At 41.7% G+C, this 21,698-nt stretch overlaps 1 protein-coding gene across 3 annotated transcripts in view; it reads right to left on the bottom strand.

Moving 5' to 3' along the window:
- LOC133628483 (kinesin-like protein KIF2A) overlaps positions 1 to 21,698 on the bottom strand; it is a 102,020-nt gene that overhangs the window by 50,402 nt on the left and 29,920 nt on the right. For 2 of the 3 annotated variants that reach the window (XM_062016693.1, XM_062016694.1), the window contains exons 5-8: positions 13,972 to 14,094; positions 13,321 to 13,421; positions 9,524 to 9,619; positions 3,550 to 3,604 (exon numbers count right to left, since the gene is read on the bottom strand). In XM_062016693.1, the coding sequence (XP_061872677.1) occupies positions 3,550 to 3,604; positions 9,524 to 9,619; positions 13,321 to 13,421; positions 13,972 to 14,094 (375 nt within the window). The remainder of the gene's footprint in view (positions 1 to 3,549; positions 3,605 to 9,523; positions 9,620 to 13,320; positions 13,422 to 13,971; positions 14,095 to 21,698) is intronic. The other variant, XM_062016695.1, reaches the window with a different exon arrangement.

Consider the following 21,698-nt stretch of genomic DNA (forward strand, 5'->3'; position numbering starts at 1 on the left):
TCTACTCACCGCACAAGGAAAACAAATAAAACATGCTGAAGAGATATTACAATTTTTAAAAAGCTGTAAAATTGACAGAAAAGGTATCTGTGATGCATTGCATGGGGCATCAAAGAAGTAACACTGAACAGGAAATTGAAAATAAACTGGCAGATTTGAAGCTAAAGAAGTGGCAGAACGAGCTGAAATCAGGGCACTAGCTTTGATTCCAGACAGTAAACTTCCAGCTTTATATTTACCATCAGAATTGCCAAATTATTCTAAAGAAGATAAAGATTTGATCAATGATTTAGAGGGAAAAGAACAAACAGATAAATGTGCACATACACCTGATGGACATATTATAATACCCTCTAACATTTTATTGAAATTAGTTTACAGAAGAGCACAACAAGGAGTATTGATATTTGTTGGTATTAACAGATACTTTTCAGGCTGATCAGGAGTTTTCCTTGCAGAATGAACAAGGCAAGAGAAGTAACTTGAGTGCTACTAAATGGAATACTTATTTATTACTTATCTTCAGAGGTACGCACTTTTGGGCTCAGATAATACAAGAAGTTAGTAAACTATAAAAATTGATTGGCAATTACACACCCCATAACAGCCACAAGTGAGTGGACAAGTAAAATCTAATCACTTGATAAAACAACAATTAGCAAAAATTTGTCAAAAAGCTAATTTATATTGGTATCAAATACTTACCCTCACTTTGCTTAGGTTAAGAGTTAAGCCAAGGATCAAAGAGATATTTAAGGTCTACCATATAAAATTTCAAATGGACTTATCAGTCTCAATATCAAGGGGAAGATTTGAATTGGTTAGGTGAAAGACATTGTCCTGGTTTAGGCCCATTAGGGAACAAAGACCACGATTAGCCTCGAGTACTGAAGAGGCTGAGAATTGCTCAAGGGCAGGGAAGGCTTAATTGCCGCTTAAGGTTCAGGACAAAACAGACCAGGCTACTCGGTTTGGGGAAGAAAACAGAAAATAATTTAATGCAACATCAACTAAAACATACCCCCAAAAAAACCAAAACATAACCAAAACGAAACAACACAGAGTAATACATCAATGAAGAGTCCAATCAGCCTTTTTAAGAACACCTTCTTGCCACCCCTCCCCTCTTCACGGGATGAGAGCCCTGATCCCGGGGTTTTTACCTTGCCCCCCCCTGAACGGTTCGAGGGGGCAGGCAGTGGAGGTCTCAGTCAGTCTGCTCCCCATAGCTTCTGCCGTTTGTCCCTCCTCAGGACGGGTGAACTCCACACCAGCCCTCCCTGCAAGTCCGTGGGGTAACTCACACGCATGGCAGCCCTGCACGGGCTACTCCGACGCGCACCCATTCCAAAGGCTCCAGCTCCTCTCTGTCTCTCGTGTGGGGCTGCTCTGCGACGTGCAGGCTCTCCAACACGGCCTGGGCCATGGCCATCTCCCCACACAGTCCCTCGCCCGTCCGGGCTCACTCACATGGAGCTGCTGGTAACTCTCAGTCCTGCCAGGGGTCTCCATAGATTGCAGGGGCACAGTTTGCATTCTCGCCACGGCTTGCAGAAGGGTCTCCGGTCTACTGCTTCTCCTTCCTTCCTCCTTCTCTGGCCGAAGGGTCCGCGTGGTCGCCTCCATCTTGTATTACTCTTCCACCTCCTGACTCGCATTCCCATTCCCGTCCCTTAAATAGTGATCGCAGAGGCGCCAGATTGGCCCAGCCGGGCCGGAGGTGGGTCTGAACCCAGGAGCTGGGGGAGAGTCCACAAACTCTTTACTGGGTCTTCACTGCAACCGGCTCCCCCTGTTACTAAGCCAAAAGCTGCTCCTTGATAAACCAGAACAGACATTTACAAAAATGCATGATTAGTTTGGGAAATCAATTGAAAAGATTGATAAAATAATCTTAGGAACCAGGGATAGAGGCCTGGATCAGATGATTCATTCTTTGAAACCAGGTGATTACATGTATGTAAAAGTTTTTGCAGGATCACCACTGGAGCAGAAGTGGGAAGGACCCTTCCAGGTTTTGCTGACAACATCAGAATCAGAGAACAACCAGTTTGGATACACTACTTGCAAGTAAAGAAATCGGCAGGAAAACAGTGGATATCAGAGCCTGTGGGATCAACAAAGTTAAAACTTCTTCGACGATAATGTAACAGTTTGAATATATATAAATTTGGTAAATATAAGATCATGTATCAAACAGAATCAGGAAGATATTTTGCTAAGTCATTAGGACGAGACAGATTGTTATAAAATTGTTTCAGAAGAACTTGCAATGAGAAAGAAAAGGAGAGAATTGAAATGGAGCTGTTGAATTATTTAAATATTTCAGTTTAGTTTCTTAAAACTGATACTACTGAATTTTTGTATATCATTTCTTAAGATTCTTAATGTTTCTAAAAGCCTCAGGACCTTTGTATAGTTAAAGATTCTTAAGGTTGTTCATGTTTCTCAAGGCCTTATGACTCTGTCAGACAAAGCATTGTCTAGAAAGAGAATGCCTAAGATACAACCAGCAAATGTTTAAGATGTAAGTTGAGTTAGCAGAGTGATAGCAAATCACTTTTGGAAATCTAGAGGAAAAACAGTGAACGATCACTGAAAGAAATATAGAAATATCGAAAGAATTGTATAATTGGTTGTTTCCTGGAATAGGCTTGTTTATGGTAAATAATCCCATGAAAGATAATGAATATTCATGTTTTAATGTATAAAATGAGTATACTTTTGTCTTGTGGTATGCACGTTTGGTGGAAAGATCCCCTGTGCATCCAGGGCTGCATTAAAGAATATCTGCTTAATAACAACTCCGTTGTTATTGAGTCTTTATTTTGGAATCCTTACCTAGCTGCACCTAACTTCACACTCTCAGTGAAGAATGTTAGAAAGCAAGGGGGTTTGGAAGCTCTGACTTTGAATCAATAACATTTGAAATGCTGTTTGGGGCATTCATATGACCTAAGGTACCCTGTGCAGTCCTGAGCAGTAATTCCAGGAGATAAAAGTCTCCAGTTTGTAACCCACTAGCCCTGGAAGGATGTCTTGGATATCCCTGGCCACCTTACATGTCAGAAGACGGCAACATTCAGGCACCGGAATTGTTCCCTTGATGTCTGATTCAAGATCACTTGACAGTATAAGTCTGTATGTATAAAAAAAAAGTGTAGAAAAGTTTTCATTGGGTAGCTCACAGATCAGGAGATCACTTAAAGGATAGTTTAAAAGAATGGTGATGCTAACACAATGTAAGAATATTGAAGAAATTACAGTAGAATTAGTTCCCAGATCAACAAAATGCATCCTAGATGACCTTGGGAAAAAATAATAGTATCTCTGTGCCTCAGCTCCCAATCCATAAAATGGTGCCAGTTAAACTTCTTTTCTCCACGTCTTTCTCCAGGTTATGACAAGTTTATGAATTTTCTGGGTCCCTCACATATTGTCAATATAAAAAAGTTTGATTAGTATTTCTAGATTTCTTTAATACGAATAATACTATTAGAAGCAGCTTTTCAGAGAAAAAAAACCCAGCAAAATCTTAAACAGTCATACCTTTTTTATTGAGTGGTCGTTTTCGTACACAAACACATATCCTGTGCTCATCAATCTACAAAGGGAACAATATTTCAGTGAAGTATACCCCAATTCCAGTTATATGACATTTTACTTCTATTCCTGCATTAATTAACCAATCATTTACACAAAGATAAATTTCTAAAACAGTGGATCATGTGAATGTGTAAAAGTTCCTTGTATCTGCACAATAATCATAGAATCATAGAATGGTAGGGGTTGAAAGGGACCTCTAGAGATCATCTAGTCCAACCCCCCTGTTAAAGCAGGTTCATATATATCAGGTTGCACAGGAACACATCCAGGTGGGTTTTGAAAACCTCAAGAGAAGGAGACTCCACAACCTCTCTGGGCAGCCTGTTCCAGTGCTCCATCACCCTTACAGAAAAGAATTTTTTTCCTTATGTTTAAATGGAACTTTTTATACTCCAGCTTATGCCCATTATCCCTTATCCTGTCACTGGAGACAACAGAGACATCCTCCTGACATCCACCCTTTAAGTACTTGTAAGTGTTAATGAGGTCCTCCCTTAGCTTCCTCTTTTCAAGGCTAAACAGTCCCAGGTCTTGCAGCCTTTCCTCATAAGAACACAAAAGGGAGAACAATATATTAATAAAATTCCCTGCAAGCAGTGATCTGAACCTGCAGAGTACCAGGTACATCTTGGAATATTGCAAGTAAATCCATCTGTAGCAAAAATTGTGACAATCTCTTTGATCATACTCTAGTAGAATTCTCAGTCTTGAGGGGTAAAGGACCCTAAACCTCAGAAAGGCAAAATTTTGTCTGTTTAGGTAGCTAGCGTGTGGGATTCCTTGGGAAACTGCCCTTGGAGGTAAAAGAGCAAACAAGAGCTGGGAGATTGTCATGGTTGGACATGGAGCTGTTTCTGGTAAGGGGGAAGGGGCTGTAAAGATGGCTTGAAACTCTCCCCAGCTTTGAGCTGGACCAACTTCTGGGGCTGAGTCAATTAGGTGCCTCCACGATCACTTTTTAAGAAGAAGCTGGAAGAGGATTTCTCCTGTTCCTTCTGGTTCTGTCTTTCCTTCTTTTCCAGCTGGTGGTGGTGCAAGGAGTGGGAAGAGAGAAGAGGCCGTGCAGACCCCAAGGTCAGTGACGGAAGAGAGGAGGAGGTGTGCTGGAGCAGAGACTCCCCTGAATCCTGTGGAGAGGACTGGTGAAGCAGAGATTTGTTTGCACTTCGTAAAAGACCCTGTGCCAGGGGCAGTAACTATGGCTGGAGGAGGCTGTGTCCCATGGGAGGGACCCCATATTCACAGAAGCTGTAGCTGTTGGGAAGAATCCATGCCAAAGTTCATTAAAACTACGTTTGGAAGAGGTCATGTCCAGTGGGAAAGACCCTGTATTTCCCTGGAGTCATAATTGGCAGTGAGCCCTCCCTGCCCTTGTTTCAATCCACAACATCCTTGGAGTTGGGTTTTTTTGTCCTATTTCGCTGGGGGTCTCCGTTGTCCAAAGGAGGGTGGGGGTGGATGGGGGGCAGTGAGCAAGAGAGTGTTGTCTCTGTTGAAGTGGTGCTTCATCACTAGCTGGGCAAAATCACAACAGAGATATTTAAAAAACATTTTTTTTAGGGCACAAGAGCTCTCAATTCCAATGTGCAAGAAGTCAGATGGGAGGCAGAAGGCCAGTTTGGCTAAGTCAAGACCTCTTAGCCAAAGTGAAACACAAAACCAAAATACATAGGCAGTGGAGTCAGGGATACACATCCTGGGGAGATTATAGGGATGTGGCCCGAGGGCAGGGAGGGGATCAGAAAAGCCACGGAAAAGATGGAGATGAACTTGATTAGGGATGTGAAAAATAGCAAGGGTTTCTTCAGGCACATAGGACAAGCAAGGAAGATGAAAGAAACTGTACTCCCTCCCAACAAGCAAAACTCCACTTTCTCTCCAGTCTTCAAGAAAAGCAACAAGGATGACCTGGGAAACTACAGGCCAGTCAGCCTCCCCTCTATCCCTGGAAAGGTGATGGAATAGCTCATCCTGGATGCCATCTCAAAACACATGAACAGATGGTTATCAGGGGACTCAATACATGTTCACCAAGGGGAAATTCTGCTTGACCAAACTGATAGCCTTCTATGACGGCATGACTGGCTGGGTAGAGGAGTGGAGAAAAGTGGGTGTCATTTACCTTGACTTCAGCAAGGCTTTTGACACTGTCTCCCATAACATCCTCATAGGAAAGTTCAGGCAGTGTGGCTTGGATGAGTAGACAGTGAGGTGGATCACAAACTGGTTGAGTGACAGAGCCCAGAGAGTGGTGATCAGTGCAGCCGAATCGAGTTGGAGGCCTGTGGTCATGAGGTTCAACATGGACAAGTGCAGAGTCCTGCATCTGAGGAGTAACAACCCCATGCACCAGTACAAGCTGGGGATTGACCCACTGAAGAGTAGCTGTGTGGAGAGAGACCTGGGAGTTCTGCTCGATAATAAACTAAACATGAGCCATCAATGTGTCCTCCTGGCCAAGAAGGCCAATGGCATCCTGGGAAATCTTTTTTTCCGTAGCGTCCAGTAATAGGACGAGGGGTAATGGACAAAAGCTGGAACACAAAAAGTTCCACTTAAGGAAAAACTTTTTTACTGTGAGGGTGACAGAGTACTGGAACAAGTTGCCCAGAGAGACTGTGGAGTCTCCTTCTTTGGAGGTTTTCAAAACATACCTGCATGCATTGCTGATCTAGGCAGACCTGCTTTATAAAGGGGGTTGAACTAGATGATCTCTAGAGGTCCCTTCCAACCCCTGTGTCATGGTTTGACATGACAGTCATTTCTAGTAAGGGGAAATAGGCTGAAAAGATAGCTCCTGTAAGAAGTTGCTTGAAACTCTCCCCAGCTCTGAGCGAGACCCACTTCCGGGGCTGAGCCAATTAGACGCTTCCACGATCACTTTTTAAGAAGAAGTTGGAAGAGGAGGGTTCTTCCTGTCAAAGAAGCTCATTAAAATTATGCCCAGGAGAGGCCATGTCCCATGGGAGGGACTCTGTATCTGCAGAAGCTGTATCTGATGGGAAGAATCCACGTCAGAGATGTCCATTAAGGACTGTGTCCCACGTGAGGGACCCTGTATTGGCAGAAGCTGTAGCTGTTGGAAAGAGTCCACACCAGAGAAGTTCAGTAAGGGACCCTGTACTGGAGCAGGGGAAGAATGCAATGAGTTGTCCTCCTCTGAGAAGAGAGAAGCAGCAGAGACCATCTGTGAGAGACTGATCACATCCCCAATTCCCTGCCCACCTGAGCCATTAAGGGGGGAGGAGGTAGAGATATCAGGAGCAGTGAGCTGAGCCCAGGAAGAAAGGAGGGATGGGGAAGGTAGATCTTAAAGTGCTGATTGTAATTTTCTCATCATCCTACTCCCTTTTTGCTTTTATTTCGTTCTGTTTCTTGTAGGTAGTAGAATAAACTTTCCTACTTTCTAAGTCAAGTACTGGAGTCTGTTTTGCCCGAAATTGTAATTGGCAGTGAGCCCTCCCTGCCCTTGTCTAAATCCACAACAATCTTGCTTATCTTTTTACTCCTATTTTGCTGAGGCCTCCACTATGCTAAAGAGGGTGGGGGTGAATGGGGGGCACCGAACGAGAGACTGTTGCGTTGCTTCTGTGCTAGCTGGGCCAAAGCACGAGAACTAGGTAGATAAGGAATTGGCTGGATGGTTGCACTCAAAGATTTTTGGTCAATGGCTCGATGTCTGAGCGGCAACCAGTGATGAGTGGTGTCCCTCAGGGGTCTATATTGGGACCAGTATTTTTTAGCATCTTTGTCGGGGACATGGACAGTGGGATTTAGAGCACCCTGAGCAAGTTTGCAGATGACACCAAGTTGCGTGGTGTAATAGACTGTAGTGGGTCTGGGATGGTAGTGATTTTCCACAGCAGTTCTTGCAGTGCTGTGCTTACTGTTGATATCATTATTATGACTACTGCTTGCACAGCATCAGGGCTGTCCCTCCAGTATTCCTTCCCTCACCTTCACCAATAGCTGTGGGTGAGCACAATCTTGGGATGGACCACGGCCAGAACAGCTGACCCAGGCCGACCAAGGAGATATTCCATACCATATGACATCAGCTCAGTAATATAAACTGGGGGAGAGGAGCAGGAAGGGGAGGCAAGATTCATTTCCGGCCTTCCAAAAGCAACTGCTACGCGTACCGAAGCCCTGCTTCTCGGGAGGTGGCCGGACATCGCTGCTGATGGGAAGTAGAGAGTAACAGCTTTATCTGCTTTTTGCTTCACTTCCCGTGCGCACGGCTTTGCTGTTTCTTTATTAAACTGCTTTTATCTCAACCCACGAGTCTCCCATCTTATTTTCTCCCCTTCCCTGGCTTGCTGAGGAGGTGAGGGATAGAGCGGTGTGGTGGGCACCTGGCATCTAGCCAGGGTCAAACTACCAAGTTGATACTCTAGAGAGAAGGGATGCCATACAGAGGGGCATTGACAGGCTAGAGAGGTGGGTTTGTGCAAATCTCATGAAGTTCAACAAGGCCAAATGCAAGGTCCCACTTTTGGGTCAGAGCAATTCCAACCATGGATACAGGCTGGGTGATGAGTGGATTGAGAGCAGCCCTGTGGAGAAGGACTTGGTGGTGTTAGTGGATAATGTGTGCTCACAGCCCAGAAAGCCAATCGCATCAAAAGAAGTGTAGCCAGCAGGCTGAGGGAGGTGATTCTTCCCCTCTACTCCACTTACATGAGACCCGACTTGGAGTACTGGTTTCAGAAAGAGATGAGCCTATTGTAGCAGGTTCAGAGAAGATGATTAGGGGCTGGAGCACTATGTGCCTTATGAGGACAGACTGAGAGAGTTGGGTTTGTTTAACCTAGAGAAAATAAGGCTCTGGGGAGACCTTATAGCAGCCTTCCAGTTTGTCCTGGTTTGGGCTAGGATAGAGTTAACTTTGATGAGGAAGTAGGAAGGGGCACAGCATGGGCAGCTGACCTGGGCTGGCCAACAGGTATTCCATACCATACTGACATCATGCCCAGTACCTAGAAGCAGGGAGCTAGTCAGGGGCGGGGCTTCGGGAGCACGGGCGGGGCTGCCGGTCGGAGGGGGGGGTCGCGCTGGGTCCCGAGTGGTGAGCAGCCGCGGCACGCGCCATTCCTTTTGTATATTCCCCTCGTTTACTGTTAAAACTGTTCCTTTTTCCCCCTGAACCTGTTTCTTCTTATTGTTGTTCTATTAAACCGCTCTTATTTCAACCTACGCGGGTTTTTCCCCTTTTTCTCTGGTTCCCCTTCCCACTCCACCGGGAGGGGAGGAGTGAGCGAGCATCCTCGTGGCTCTTTGTTCCCGGCTGGGCAAAATCACGACACAGTTCTTAAAGGGGGACTATAGGAAAGATGAGGAGGGACTCTTTATCAGGGAGTGCAGAGATGGGACAAGGGGTGACAGTTTTAATCTGAAAGAGGGTAGATTTAGATTAGATATTAAGAATAAATTCTTCACTGTGAGAGTGGTGAGGCACTGAAACAGGTTGCCTGGAGAAGAATGCTCTCTCCCTGGAAGTGTTCAAGGACAGGTTGGATGGAGCTTTGTGAAATCTGGTCTAGTGGAAGGTGTCCCTGTACATGGCAGGTGGTATGAACTAGATGAACTTTAAGGTCCCTTCCAACCCAAACTATTCTACAATTTCCAGAGAGATCTGACAATCATAATTTAAGGATTCTGCTCCTCTGTCTTCTCTGCAAATCAAAGGCCCTCATCACCTTCAAAGATCAATTATTAACCTTTATACTCAACGGGGTTTCTCAGAGAAGCTTAATGGCTTTGTGTGCACATTCATTAGCATCCTGGGAAAATCAACAATATAGAGGCTAGCTGACTACTTAGTACTGACAGAAGTATATTCAAACATTGAAAAAAAATGGAAACATGAAGCAAAATTCAGAAGGATAAAAAAAATCCATATCACTGGGATACTTACAGGATCTGAAGTTGTCAGTGGTCTATAATCCAAACTTCCCCTAAAATTTCTTATCATACACATAATTTCATAATTTGGGTTTGTAGCATCAACATCCTAGGGAAGCAATCAAAAGAATTTCTAAATTATATTTTTTCCTGAAATTAACTAATTTCAATATCTTGTAAAATTACTTCTAAAAAAATACACATTAACTGAAATGTTAATTTTTCTCCAAAATGCCATAAATGTCTCGACTGCTAGCTTAATGCCTTTTTCTATTATGATGTAACTAATTTACTAACCATAAAGCAAAACAATTATATGCCTTATATTTCATATTTTTGGTTGGTATGTAATAGAAAATATTTTTAAATTGAAGACTCATTAAAAGTCTACTCAAGAAAGTACTCCTGCCTTTTGCCAGAATCTTCACATTAAAGAAACACAGCTGCACAATTGCACAACAGATAGCATATACAGTCAACACCTCTTAGTCTGAGATAAGATGGTCTGAAAGACAAATGGATACAGGTACAAAACACACTGCAGAGGACAGTGCAGGTGCCTCAGCTGCTCTAAACACAATCTTGTTGGAGTCAAGTTAGTTAGGATCTTGATCCTACTTGCCAGTCCTTAGTTAACTCCTACAGTTATTGGATGCATTGGAAACTCTTCTAACATTCCTAGATTCCCCCATAAGCAGAAGACATCCCAACGATACACAATAGGCTACACCCAGGCTCACAAGTCCTCCTCTCTCTAAATCTGTAACCATCAATATCAGAGCAAATAGACATGTAAGAACATGCACAGAGCTCTATCCTTGTGAAGCCTGAGCTACTGAGAGTACCGTGAGCTGGTGTCATGGTTTGACATGATAGTCATTTCTGGTAAGGGGGAAGGGGCTGTAAAGATAGCTCCTGTAAATAGTTGCTATTAAATAGTTCCTATTTTCCTCTCTAAATCGAGTACTGGAGTCTGTTTCACCCAGAACCTTAACTGGCAGCGAGCCCTCCCTGCCCTTGTCTTAATCCACAACAACCTTGCTTATCTTTTTACTCCTGTCTCACTGGGGCCTCCACCATCCTAAAGAGGGTGGGAGTGAATGGGGGGCCACCGAGCAAGAGACTGTCGTGGTGCTTTGCTAGCTGGGCCAAACCACGACAGCTGGGATGGTTCTCTGCAAAATCACTCAAATGTCCTTCCTGTCACTTCTCCCTGGGACTCACTTTCTACCCCTTTTCAGGACATGATGCTGCCATGCATAGCTAGCTTGGTGCTGGAACCTTATTAAGCTTTGCATGGGTTCCCATAAATGAACTAAAATTCCTTTTGGATCACATCTGTCTGTGTAAATAGCATAGGCACTTTCAGAAAGCACTGCATTGGGGTTAATAAGTTGAAATGGAGCCAGTTCATGTCTGTGCCTGTGACAGTTGATCCATACTTCAGACAAAACTGTGCCCAGGTAATCGGAATTTGACTGTACCTTTAAGTTGTTCACCCTGAACTAAAAACTACTTAGAGTAAGTCCATACAAAATGTATTCCTGCTGGAACATTTCGTTCTAACATTCAGAAAGGGGTATTGCTTATTATGGAAAAGGTATTTGCTTAATATTCTTCAAATCCTGTTTAAAGTTCTTGTCCACCAGAAGCCAGTGATTGGCTAATTATTGTTGCATTTCACAACAACAGAACACACAAAGCAACATGAAGCATAGATACATACAAGTTACTAAGAAAACCATAACTTTCTCATACATAAGTTTAAGCGGGCGTTGTCACAGAAGTAATAAAAAGAAAATTTTAGGTGTAGTAGCACATCAAAGAATTTTCACATATAAATCAAAAATTATTTGCTCCTCACACATATAGTCATAATGATGTTTTGTATTTGTTTAAGTGGATGGACATTGAAGAACATTAATTCAATTTAAGTGATTTTAGCTCAACTTAGAAGTCTCATTAAACCATGAAGTAACTTGCCTGAGTTATTTACTTGATGGTGGTACATATTATGTCAATAGTATCATAGAATCATAGAATGGTAGGGGTTGGAAGGGACCTTTAGAGATCATCTACTCCAACTCCCCTGCAGGTCAACCTAGATCAGATTGCATAGGAACATGTACAGGCAGGTCTTGAAGACCTCCAAGGAAGGATACTCCACAACCCCTCTGGGCAGCCTGTTCCACTGCTCCATCACCCTCACAGTAAAATATCTTTTTCTTATATTTAAATGGAATTTTTTGTGTTCCAGCTTCATCCCATTACCCCTTGTCCCGTTGCTGGCTACTATAGAAAAAAGGGATGTCCCAACCTCCTGACACCCACCATTTAGATATTTGTAAATATTAATAAGATCACCCCTCAGTCTCCTCTTTTCCAGACTAAACAGCCCCAGTTCCTGCAGCCTTTCCTCGTATGAAAGATGTTCCAGTCCCCTGATCATCTTGGTGGCCCTGCGCTGGACTCTCTCCAGCACTTTCCTGTCCCTCTTGAGCTGAGGAGCCCAGAACTGGACACAGTACTCCAGATGAGGCCTCACCAGGGCAGAATAGAGGGGGAGAAGAACCTCCCTTGACCTGCTGCCCACACTCTTCTTGATGCATCCCAGAATGCCACTGGACTTCTTGGCCATGAGGGCACATTGTTGGCTCATATTTAGTTTACTGTCAATCAGGACTCCCAGGTCACTCTCTGCAGCAGAGCTGCTCTTCAACAGTTCAACCCCCAGTCTGTACTGGTGCATGGGCTTGTTCCTCCCCAGGTGCAGGACTCTGCACCTGTCCTTGTTGAACCTCAGGAGGTTCCTCTTTGCCCAACTCTCAAGTCAGTAGAGATCCCGCTGAATGGCAGCACAGCCTTCTGGGGAATCAGCCAGTCCTCACAGTTTGGTGTCATCAGCGAACTTGTTGAGGGTACCCTTAGTCCCCTCATCCAGGTTGTTGATGAAGATGTTGAACAAGACTGGCCCCAGAACCGATCCCTGTGGAACTCCACTGGCCACAGGCCTCCAATTCGATTCTGTGCCATTGATCACCACCCTCTGGGCTCTGTCATTCAGCCAGCTCTTGATCCACCTCACTGTCCACTCATCCAAGCCACACTGCTTGAGCTTTCCTATGAGGATGTTATGGGAGACAGTGTCAAAAGCCTTGCAGAAGTAGATTGGTAGTATCTTTTTACAGAGACTAACACATACACATAGGCCTGACAACAAGATTACACTACTAGTTTTGCTAAAGCTTTTACACTACTGTGACAGAAAGTCATTTAATATTAAGAGATTTTATTCAAAATTTCTTTTACACAAGTTCTAACAAGTTGATGCCAAGGTGTTTGCATGATGCAAAGCTAAATTATAAATGCATAGACAGGTGTAAAGGGAAAAAAAATTACTGTTCAAATTTGAGCCTCAAATAGATCTCCTATGAAACATCAAAGCCCATTAAGAACAATTTATTATAATGCTATAATACCTCTTGTAGAATAACAGCATTATATAGAAGTCAATGATATAATTATTTTCATAGCTATCATGGGTACTTGATTTTTAATTAATACAGAGAAAGATAAGCAAATGTAAGCAATTATTTCTGTAGGAAGAAGGGGAAAACTGTCTAAAGACAGATATCAGAGCAATGTAATCATGCATCAAAATATTTATCAAAATTGTATACAGGATGAAAACATTTAATTTCAAGATTATTACAGTTCATTAAAAATATTGAGGACTGAAAAAAGTACAATCATTTTGCAAACATCTTATCTTCCTGACATACATTTTCCATCTGAGCTAAAAATACTAACCTGAGCTCTTTTTTCTCTAAGTTCCTGCTGCTGTAGCCTTCTTTTTTCACGTTTCTCTTGCAGTTTTTCAACCTCTTTTACACAATTAGATTTTCTATGTGCTTAAAGAAAATGATATAATTTAAAGATATTTTTAGTGTTGCATTAATTTAGTATTTACACTATAACATTTTTATTCTAATAATTTATAAATAATTAGAATGCATTTATTTATATCAATTATATTTTCAAGATTAGTACAGAATAATTACTAAAAATTTCTAAAATTTATAGAATGAATTAGAAAAAAATCATGGGAATGGGACAATAATTACACAACTGAATATAAAGAGGATGATCCTCAAAAAATATTTGGATATGCGATGGTATTTGGATACATGTGATCTCTTGATTTGAATTAAAAGAAACCCCAGGCAAATTAAAAAAAAAAAACACTGTTATGGTTAAAAAAAAAAAAAGGAATAATAAATTCCAAATACTAGAAAAACTATGACAAAAGTGAACATTTGTTTAGGCACATCAATCTGAAAACACTTCTTGAGGAAGGCTATGGTCAACTGCATATATCGACCATTTGTCATTTATGGATAACAACATAATCCAAGAGAAGGTACATACAATGAATGAATCCTTAATACATGGTTTACATACAAGGGGGTCCAAATTCCTTTTTTGCAGCTTGAACTGGAGATATATCTGGAACACTGCCATTCTGTGGTGAGGAGGAAGACTGTTCAGGAAGTTGAATAGGCCGCGTGTGTGCAGAACCAACCACTGCAAAAGAAAAGTACAAAGCTCATCTAGATACAGAAGAGTAACATTTCTATCTGATGCTGAAATACTTTATTATGACAAGATTACAAAATGCCCATTTCAAGACACAGTTTATTGGGAGATAGGGTAGCCATACATGTAGAAAGTCTATTAATAAAGACATTCAGTATGTAGCTTTTATATCCTAGTGTTATACACAAACACAATGTAATTATTAACTACTAATGCTGCACGTGCATATTTTTAAATACTCCACTACAGAATTAGCAGAACTTATTATGTGCATAGAATGAAATATGTACGTGGAGATATGCAGTTTTGAATTAGAAGTGTTGATTTTTTTTAATATTGCAATTATAAATAAATAAATAAATAAAACAGTAAGAAAAGAAGACCTAGATCTTACAAAATGGTCCCACCCTATTGAACCTACAATCTGTGGATGAGTAGAGGGATACAAATGAAAGGCAGCAAAGTGCAGCTCAATCTATGAGTGGAAGAAACAAACCTTTTTGACACTATACTGAAAGGGATACAGATAGAATCAATATGTCTACCTAAACTTATTGATTCAATATATAATAAGGATGACAAGACAGTGTGCTGAGAAAAGTTTAATTACAAGGCCAACAAAAAACAAATACTTAGGCCTACTATGAATAGTAAGATGCACAGGACGTATTAAAATACAAGCTACAGGCAATACCAAAGATACAAAGAACCGAAGAACAGACTCCCTTTGAAAGATAAGTAAGTCTTAAGCAGATAAGCAAGACCGGGATGTTTATGTTGCAGAATTAAGTTGGGATTCCAGAGGAAGTGGAAAATGCAGTGACTCCCCTGTCTGGACTGTGAGAAACTCTGGATAATCATGGGCAGCACAACCAGAAACAATTCAGTTGAAACCAGGCACCAGAGTGGTAAGATGAAAATAATACCAGATTAAGTTAGAGGCTAAGAAAGGGTTGTAACTGATTTATTGCAAGAGTGATCTAAAACATTCCTCTTGAAATCAATAGCCAGAAACTGTTTGCTTTTGAATGGGAGAATCCTAGAACTGGTAGAAAATTGCAATTATGCTGGAATGTGTTGCCGCAAAGGTTCAAACATAACCCTATGATTTTTGGGAATCAGATGGCCAAGGAATTAGAGTAATGGTAAAAGAATTGTGAAAAGATGACACTGTTACAGTATGTGGATGACATACTAGTAGTAGCTAATACCAGGGAAGCTATTCCGGATGGTGTCACCTACAGATCATGACTGGTAGAAATTGAAACAGGCTTTGATGAGAGTCCCAGCTTTAGGGGTCTTGATTTTAAAAAAAAAAAAAAATGAACTTTTTATACATGAAAGAATACAGACTGCCCTGGAAGTGCTTACTCAGAAGCTGGGATCCTGGAAAAAGACCAGTTGGATACTTTTCCAAACAGATGGACAACATTTAGACTGATTAAAAATTTACATTTGGAATCATGTATGCCCATGGTGCTATTTGGAAAGAAAGAGGACTTTTGAACTTGTAAGGTTCACCTGTTAAATATGAGCCCCTGATACAGGAGCTGTTACAGAAGATCAATCTGCCAAAACAAGCAGCGATAATGCATTATAAGGCCCACCAACTTGGAGACACTCTGGTAAATATTGGAAAGATACCATGAGATAGGGCCATCACCACCATAGTACAATCTGAAAGATGATAAATTGGTTGAGCTTCTGAAAGCTCAAAAGAATCAGGAAGGATGGTGAGTTATCCCTTTGAATCAAGTAATAGTCCTTCAAGAGACGATGTGGGAACTGATCACCCAGAAGCATTGAGAAATTCATTGGGGAATTGAGGCAATATCAAAATAACTCCTATTTGCCTCCAAGACCTCCACCAGGAATAATAAAGGGAAAAGTCTGGAAAATTATTTGCAAATCAGTTTTTCAAAACTACCACAACAAAATGGGTACAGGTATCTTTCGGTAATCATAGATAATTTTTCAGGATGTCCTGAGGCTTTTTACCCTTTTGCACCAACAAAGCTAGGGAAGTAGCAAAAATCCTACTCAAGGGAATAATACCACAGCTTGGAGTTCCAATAGGTCTCTCATCAGATAGGGGTCTCCACTTTGTGGCAAAAGTGGTTCAGGATATTGCCAAGGCTATGAAATTTGCATACCCCATGTAGATCCCAGTCAAGTGGGAAAGTAGAAAGGATGAATCAGAGTCTCATGAGAAAAATAAGTAACATTTGTCAAGAAGCCCAGATTAAGTGGCTAGAAGCACTTCTTTTAGTGCTATTATGAGTATGTATTCAGCCATGGTCCAAGGAGAAAATTAGTCCATTTGAGATTTTATATGGTAAACCTTATCGGGTCATGGGAACAAATATGGACACAGGAGTGTTAGGAAATCAGTATCTTAAACAATATAATTTCCTTGGAGAAAGTTTTATCCTTTCTTCACAGGTGTGTACTGTTAAGTACACCATTGACTCTGGATGTCGCAATACATCTATATCAGCCCAGAGACTGGGTCTACATGAAAACTTGGAATGACAAACTCCCAAAGTAAAAATGGATAGGACCATTCCAGATTCTGCTCACAATAGTTACTGCAATAAAACTTGAAGGCATAACTCCATGGATTCGCTACAGCAGAATGAAGCCAGTCATATCATTAGAATGAACTGTTAAACAAGAAGGACCTTTATGTGAGAACTGTGAAATTCTAGGTTGTATCTCCTGTGATAATGTCAGAAAATGCAGAAATTGATATAGATGGAGAGACCAGCGCAGGATTAAAGGAAAACTTAATTTTACCTTGATACAAGAGTTTGGTAGGAATGGGTAACCTTACCAGTGTTACAGCATGTATCCCAATTCCTCATTCAGCTAGTCAGCCTTTTCCATGGAGTATTATACCAATAAATTCATCTCTACCAGAAGAATATGATGATGCTATAAAAAGCTTTAAACAAGCTGCCATTCACTATTATCTAGAGGGTAAATGTCAAAGACATCTACTATTGTGGAAGATTTACTATTAGCAAACCCTATAATAGATCAAGAAAAACTGCGCAACTCTTAGTTCATGGATCTTACTGTAATAATACAATAGTAGATTTAAGATATAAAAATATGCCCTCAGGAACGGAAGGAACATTTCCAAGGTTTTGTGGTTTTAACACAACTAATAATGCAAGACCTACCATTCCATTATGTACTAACCTTAGAAAAAAACCTCAAAACTTGTGTAATGGAAAAGGTCATGTTCGTTAATCAAATAATGAAAGAATAGTTGTGCAAGGAATCGTTTAAAGTCATTGTAAAAGTCTTGCTTACTTTAACCGTAAAGTTTCTACAATGTGCACAGATGCAGTTGGCTAAGATGCTTATAGCAGGTACAATAGGTTGCGCATGAGCTGATAAGAGCCAAGAGAAGAGTTCATGAGCGGGCCACTAGAGGAAGACTACTGACTTCATCCCAGCGACCACCGTACGACCACCAGGAGGCAGAAGAAGACCCCCGAGTAACAAGATGGGCACATGCCCAGAGTACACCAGGGAGCGATGCACCCGACCAATAAGGACTGTATAAAAGGACTCTGATACGGGGGGAAGGGGGTCGCGAGCCGTTGGTGGAGCAGAGTCTCCTGGCCACCCAGCGCTGTTTTGCTTATTTGCCGCTTGCTTAATAAATTTGATCAATGAGTCACTTAAATTGGCTTGTGAACTTTTTCACAGCAACTTATAACAATTTGGTGCCGTGACTCGGATACAGGTAGATTTGGTATTGGATTCCCGGACTAGGGGGGCACCCCATCTGCGGATGGCCCTGGTGTGGGAAATTCCCTTGCCAAACTCTGTATTCCAAACCCCTTCCAAATTTGGCAAATAAGCAAATAAACCTGCAGTACCCCATAATTTTTGTGCACGAAGATCTGAACTAAGACTCTGGATTGAGTAAGTATTTGCGTGGTTCCGTTCAGTTGGGGTGGGTGTCCTAGAGTGCGAGTGACTGAGAGGTCTCAAGGAGACCAAGCGAGTGTGGACCCTCCAGTAGTGCAGTTCCCATTGCCCGCGAGGGCGTGGGTCACGACCGAGGGGAACGATTGTGAGAACGAGTCAAGGGCACTCTAGAAGATGGGACAGAGGAAGAGCAAGCCCTCTGATCCCATGGGTGGCATAAGGATAGGCTGCCAGATATTCCCCCAGAAAGTCCTCTGGGGATGATGATAAAATTTTGGAATTATTCCCCCCGCGTAGAAGACAAAAGAGTAAGGAAAAGATGGTACATTACTGTATGGAAGTTTGGGGGGGAAGTCATTAGGAAATCCCCATATTATTTGGCCCATATTTGGGTCTTTTGGGGACTGGTTATGAGCAGACCTCAATTTGTGGGTAAATGATAAGAAGATCGTTACCCAAGAGGAAATGGAATATGCGAGTCTCTGGATACCCCAACCTTCTGATAAGGTATCCTTGTTCGCTCTTAAGGAAAAGAAAGCTAAGAGCCCACCCGAAGAGGAGATTTGGTAGAGGATCCTGTGGGTGTGTCTGAGAGATTAGATCAGTTCTTAGGGCCGAATCTTTATACCTGGGATGAACTATATTATTCACAATGGAGGAAAGGGAAATGATTTGAAGAGCAGGAATGAGAATCTAGGATCAACAGCACCAGGCAGGACCAGATGCAGATGTGAAATGGCCCTTGCAAAGGCCCAATTGGAATAATCAGATGTCGGAGCACAGAGCCCATATGGCAGACCTCCGAGCCATCATTGTCCAGTGAATCAGAGAGTCTGTTCCCCGAGGACAGAATATTAACAAAGCATTCAATGAAAGACAGAGAAAAGACAAAACCCCGACTGATTGGCTTGAGAGATTATGTAAAAGCCTCCAACTGTACTCTGGAATAGATCCAGCAGCTCCAGTGGGACAGGCATTATTAAAAGACCCAGTTTGTGGCAAAATCATGGGTAGATATCCGAAAGAAACTAGAAAAATTAGAAGATTGCCAAGAAAAAGGGCTAGAAAGGGAAACAAAAGCCTGGGAGACAGGTGCATTCATCAGGAAAAAAAAAGGAATCAAAGGACGATGGAATGTTTTTATTGTAAACAGAAGGGACACCTAAAAAGGAATTGTAGAAGGAGATTCCAGGATGAACAGATGTTTAAGGAAGAATAGGGGAGTCAAGGGCTCTATTTGCTGAGGACCACAAGAGGAACCGAGACCTTGATAAAACTGAAGTTAGGTCCTCAGCATTAGGAAGTAGAATTTTTAGTGGACTCTAGGGCTGAGAGATCTACAGTCCAGTGATTGCCCCAGGGGTGTAAGATATCTTCAGAGAAAATACAAGTAGTAGGGGCAAAAGGGGAACCATTTAAAGTACCTCTTGTGAAGGAGGTACTGATAGAATCTGAAGCAGCAAAAATATGCTGTAGGATCCTTTTTGTTAAGTTTCGGAGGCTGATCATAATTTATTAGGGAGAGACTTAATTATAGACTTAGGAACACACCGGGCTGCCAGTAAGGGTAAAGCAGTAGCCCTTGTCACAAGAAGGTAGACAAGGATTAAAACCAGAAATAGAAAGACTAATATCTAAGGGACTACTTGAGTCCTGTATGTCCCCTTACGATACTCCTATATTACCAGTAAAGAAATCTGGTGGGGCTTATAGATTAGTACATGACCTCCGGGAGATAAACAAGAGAACTATTACTAGGTTCCTTGTGGTAGCTAACCTGCACACCTTATTGAGTCAATTGAGTCCAGAGTACTGGTGGTATAGTGTGATAGACCTTAAGGATGTCTTTTGGGCATGTCCCCCAAAAGAGGAGTGCAGGGATTATTTTGCTTTTGAATGTGAAGATCCTGACACCCATAGAAAACAACAGTTGAGACGGACTGTATTACCACAGGGATTTACAGAGTCCCCCAATCTTTTTGGATAAGCACTAGAACAGATCTTGAGAAATTATGAGTTAGGCAAAGAAGCTATTTTAGTTCAATATGTGAATGATTTATTATTAGCAGGGAGAGATGAAGAAGCTGTTAGACAAGAAAGTATTAAATTGTTTAATTTCCTGAGTTTACAAGGGTTGAAAGTGTCTAAATCTAAATTATAGTTTATAAAGGGAAGTAAGAAACTTGATCCAGATCGAGTAAATGGGATACTGTCCCTACAAGCTCCAAAGAGTAAGAGACAAGTTAGACAGCTTTTAGGTCTGTTGGGACATTGCAGACAATGGATTGAAAATTTTATTAAGAAGGTAAAGTTTTTGTACCAGAAATTAACTCGAGATGGATTAGTTAAATGGACTGAAGAAGATGAAAGAGACTTTGAGAATTTAAAAGTGGATTTGATTAATGCTCCTCTGCCTAGCCTGCCTGATGTTAGAAAACCTTTTATTTGTTACCTTTGGAGGGGAGTTAAAGGTGTTTTCTCCCCATAACATTCTGGGGGGAGTATTACAACAAAAGGCAGAAAAATGGATAACTGATGTTAGGCTCTTAAAATATGAAGGTATATTAATCCACTCTCTGAAATTAGAAATAGAAACCACCAGTATGGGGAGCCAAATGATACCATACACCGTGGCATCCCCAAAGTTCCGGAAGAGTGGAGAGAATGAATGGAGAAATTAAGAAACAGTAACGAAATTAATGTTAGAAACAAAAATGTCCTGGATTAAATGTTTACCCTTAGCTTTGTTACAGACACGGGGGCTTCTCCGTTTGAAATGTTGTAAAAAGGGAATGGTGGTACAGAGACCACCCTTAGATATTGCTATCCACATGGTTAATCCTGGGGACAAAGTCTTGATAAAAACCTGGAAAGAATCATCTTTAACCCCCCCGATGGGAGGGTCCTTTTCTTGTCTTATTTAAGGACCAATTTCCCAGGATCAGTGGGAAGCTGCAGAGGTCCCAGGAGAACTGAAACTTAAGCTGAGTAAAAAGTGACATGTTAACTGTAGAGCGGAGTGGAGTGATTTCCATTTTGTAAAATATTAGAGTTTAATGTTTAAATTGTGTAATGTTTAAAGGTGTAAGATAATCGGTGGGTCTGTAATACCTATTTTAAAATAACAGATCGTGGAATAGAAATACCTTAGAAGTATAAAACAGAGTCAAGTGGGGATTGTAATTTAAGTTTATAAAAGGGTGCTTTATACGCAGAAGGCCCATAGAACTGAGATCTGGATGTGAAAGCCAGTGTTTCAGGCACCCCGTGGGTGCTGGAGGAAAAGGCAAAAGGAGAGAGGCCTATAAGGAGACAGAGAATATCCCTGAAGATTATGACTGCTGCCGAGAAGATCGTAAACCTCACTGCTCTAAGCAACAGAGTAGGTGAAGAAGGCAGAGACGTACTGGGAATGGGGTATAGAGTTTCTCAAAGCCTCAAATTGGGAATCCTAAGATCCCAAGCCTACCTCTAAGAAGGGCAAAAGCGTTGCACCTAAAAGAATGTGGGGTGAAAAACTAAAAAGGAAAGTACCATTTTATTTTATAAAGGTCCCACCCATTATCCGGGGAGGGTATGTTGTTATCTGGCTGATGGAGTGGTTAACTATCCTGCTGCTGGCTATGTTATAGCATGAACCCCCCATT

This window comes from Colius striatus, chromosome W (genome assembly GCF_028858725.1).
Source record: "Colius striatus isolate bColStr4 chromosome W, bColStr4.1.hap1, whole genome shotgun sequence".
NCBI lineage: Eukaryota > Metazoa > Chordata > Aves > Coliiformes > Coliidae > Colius > Colius striatus.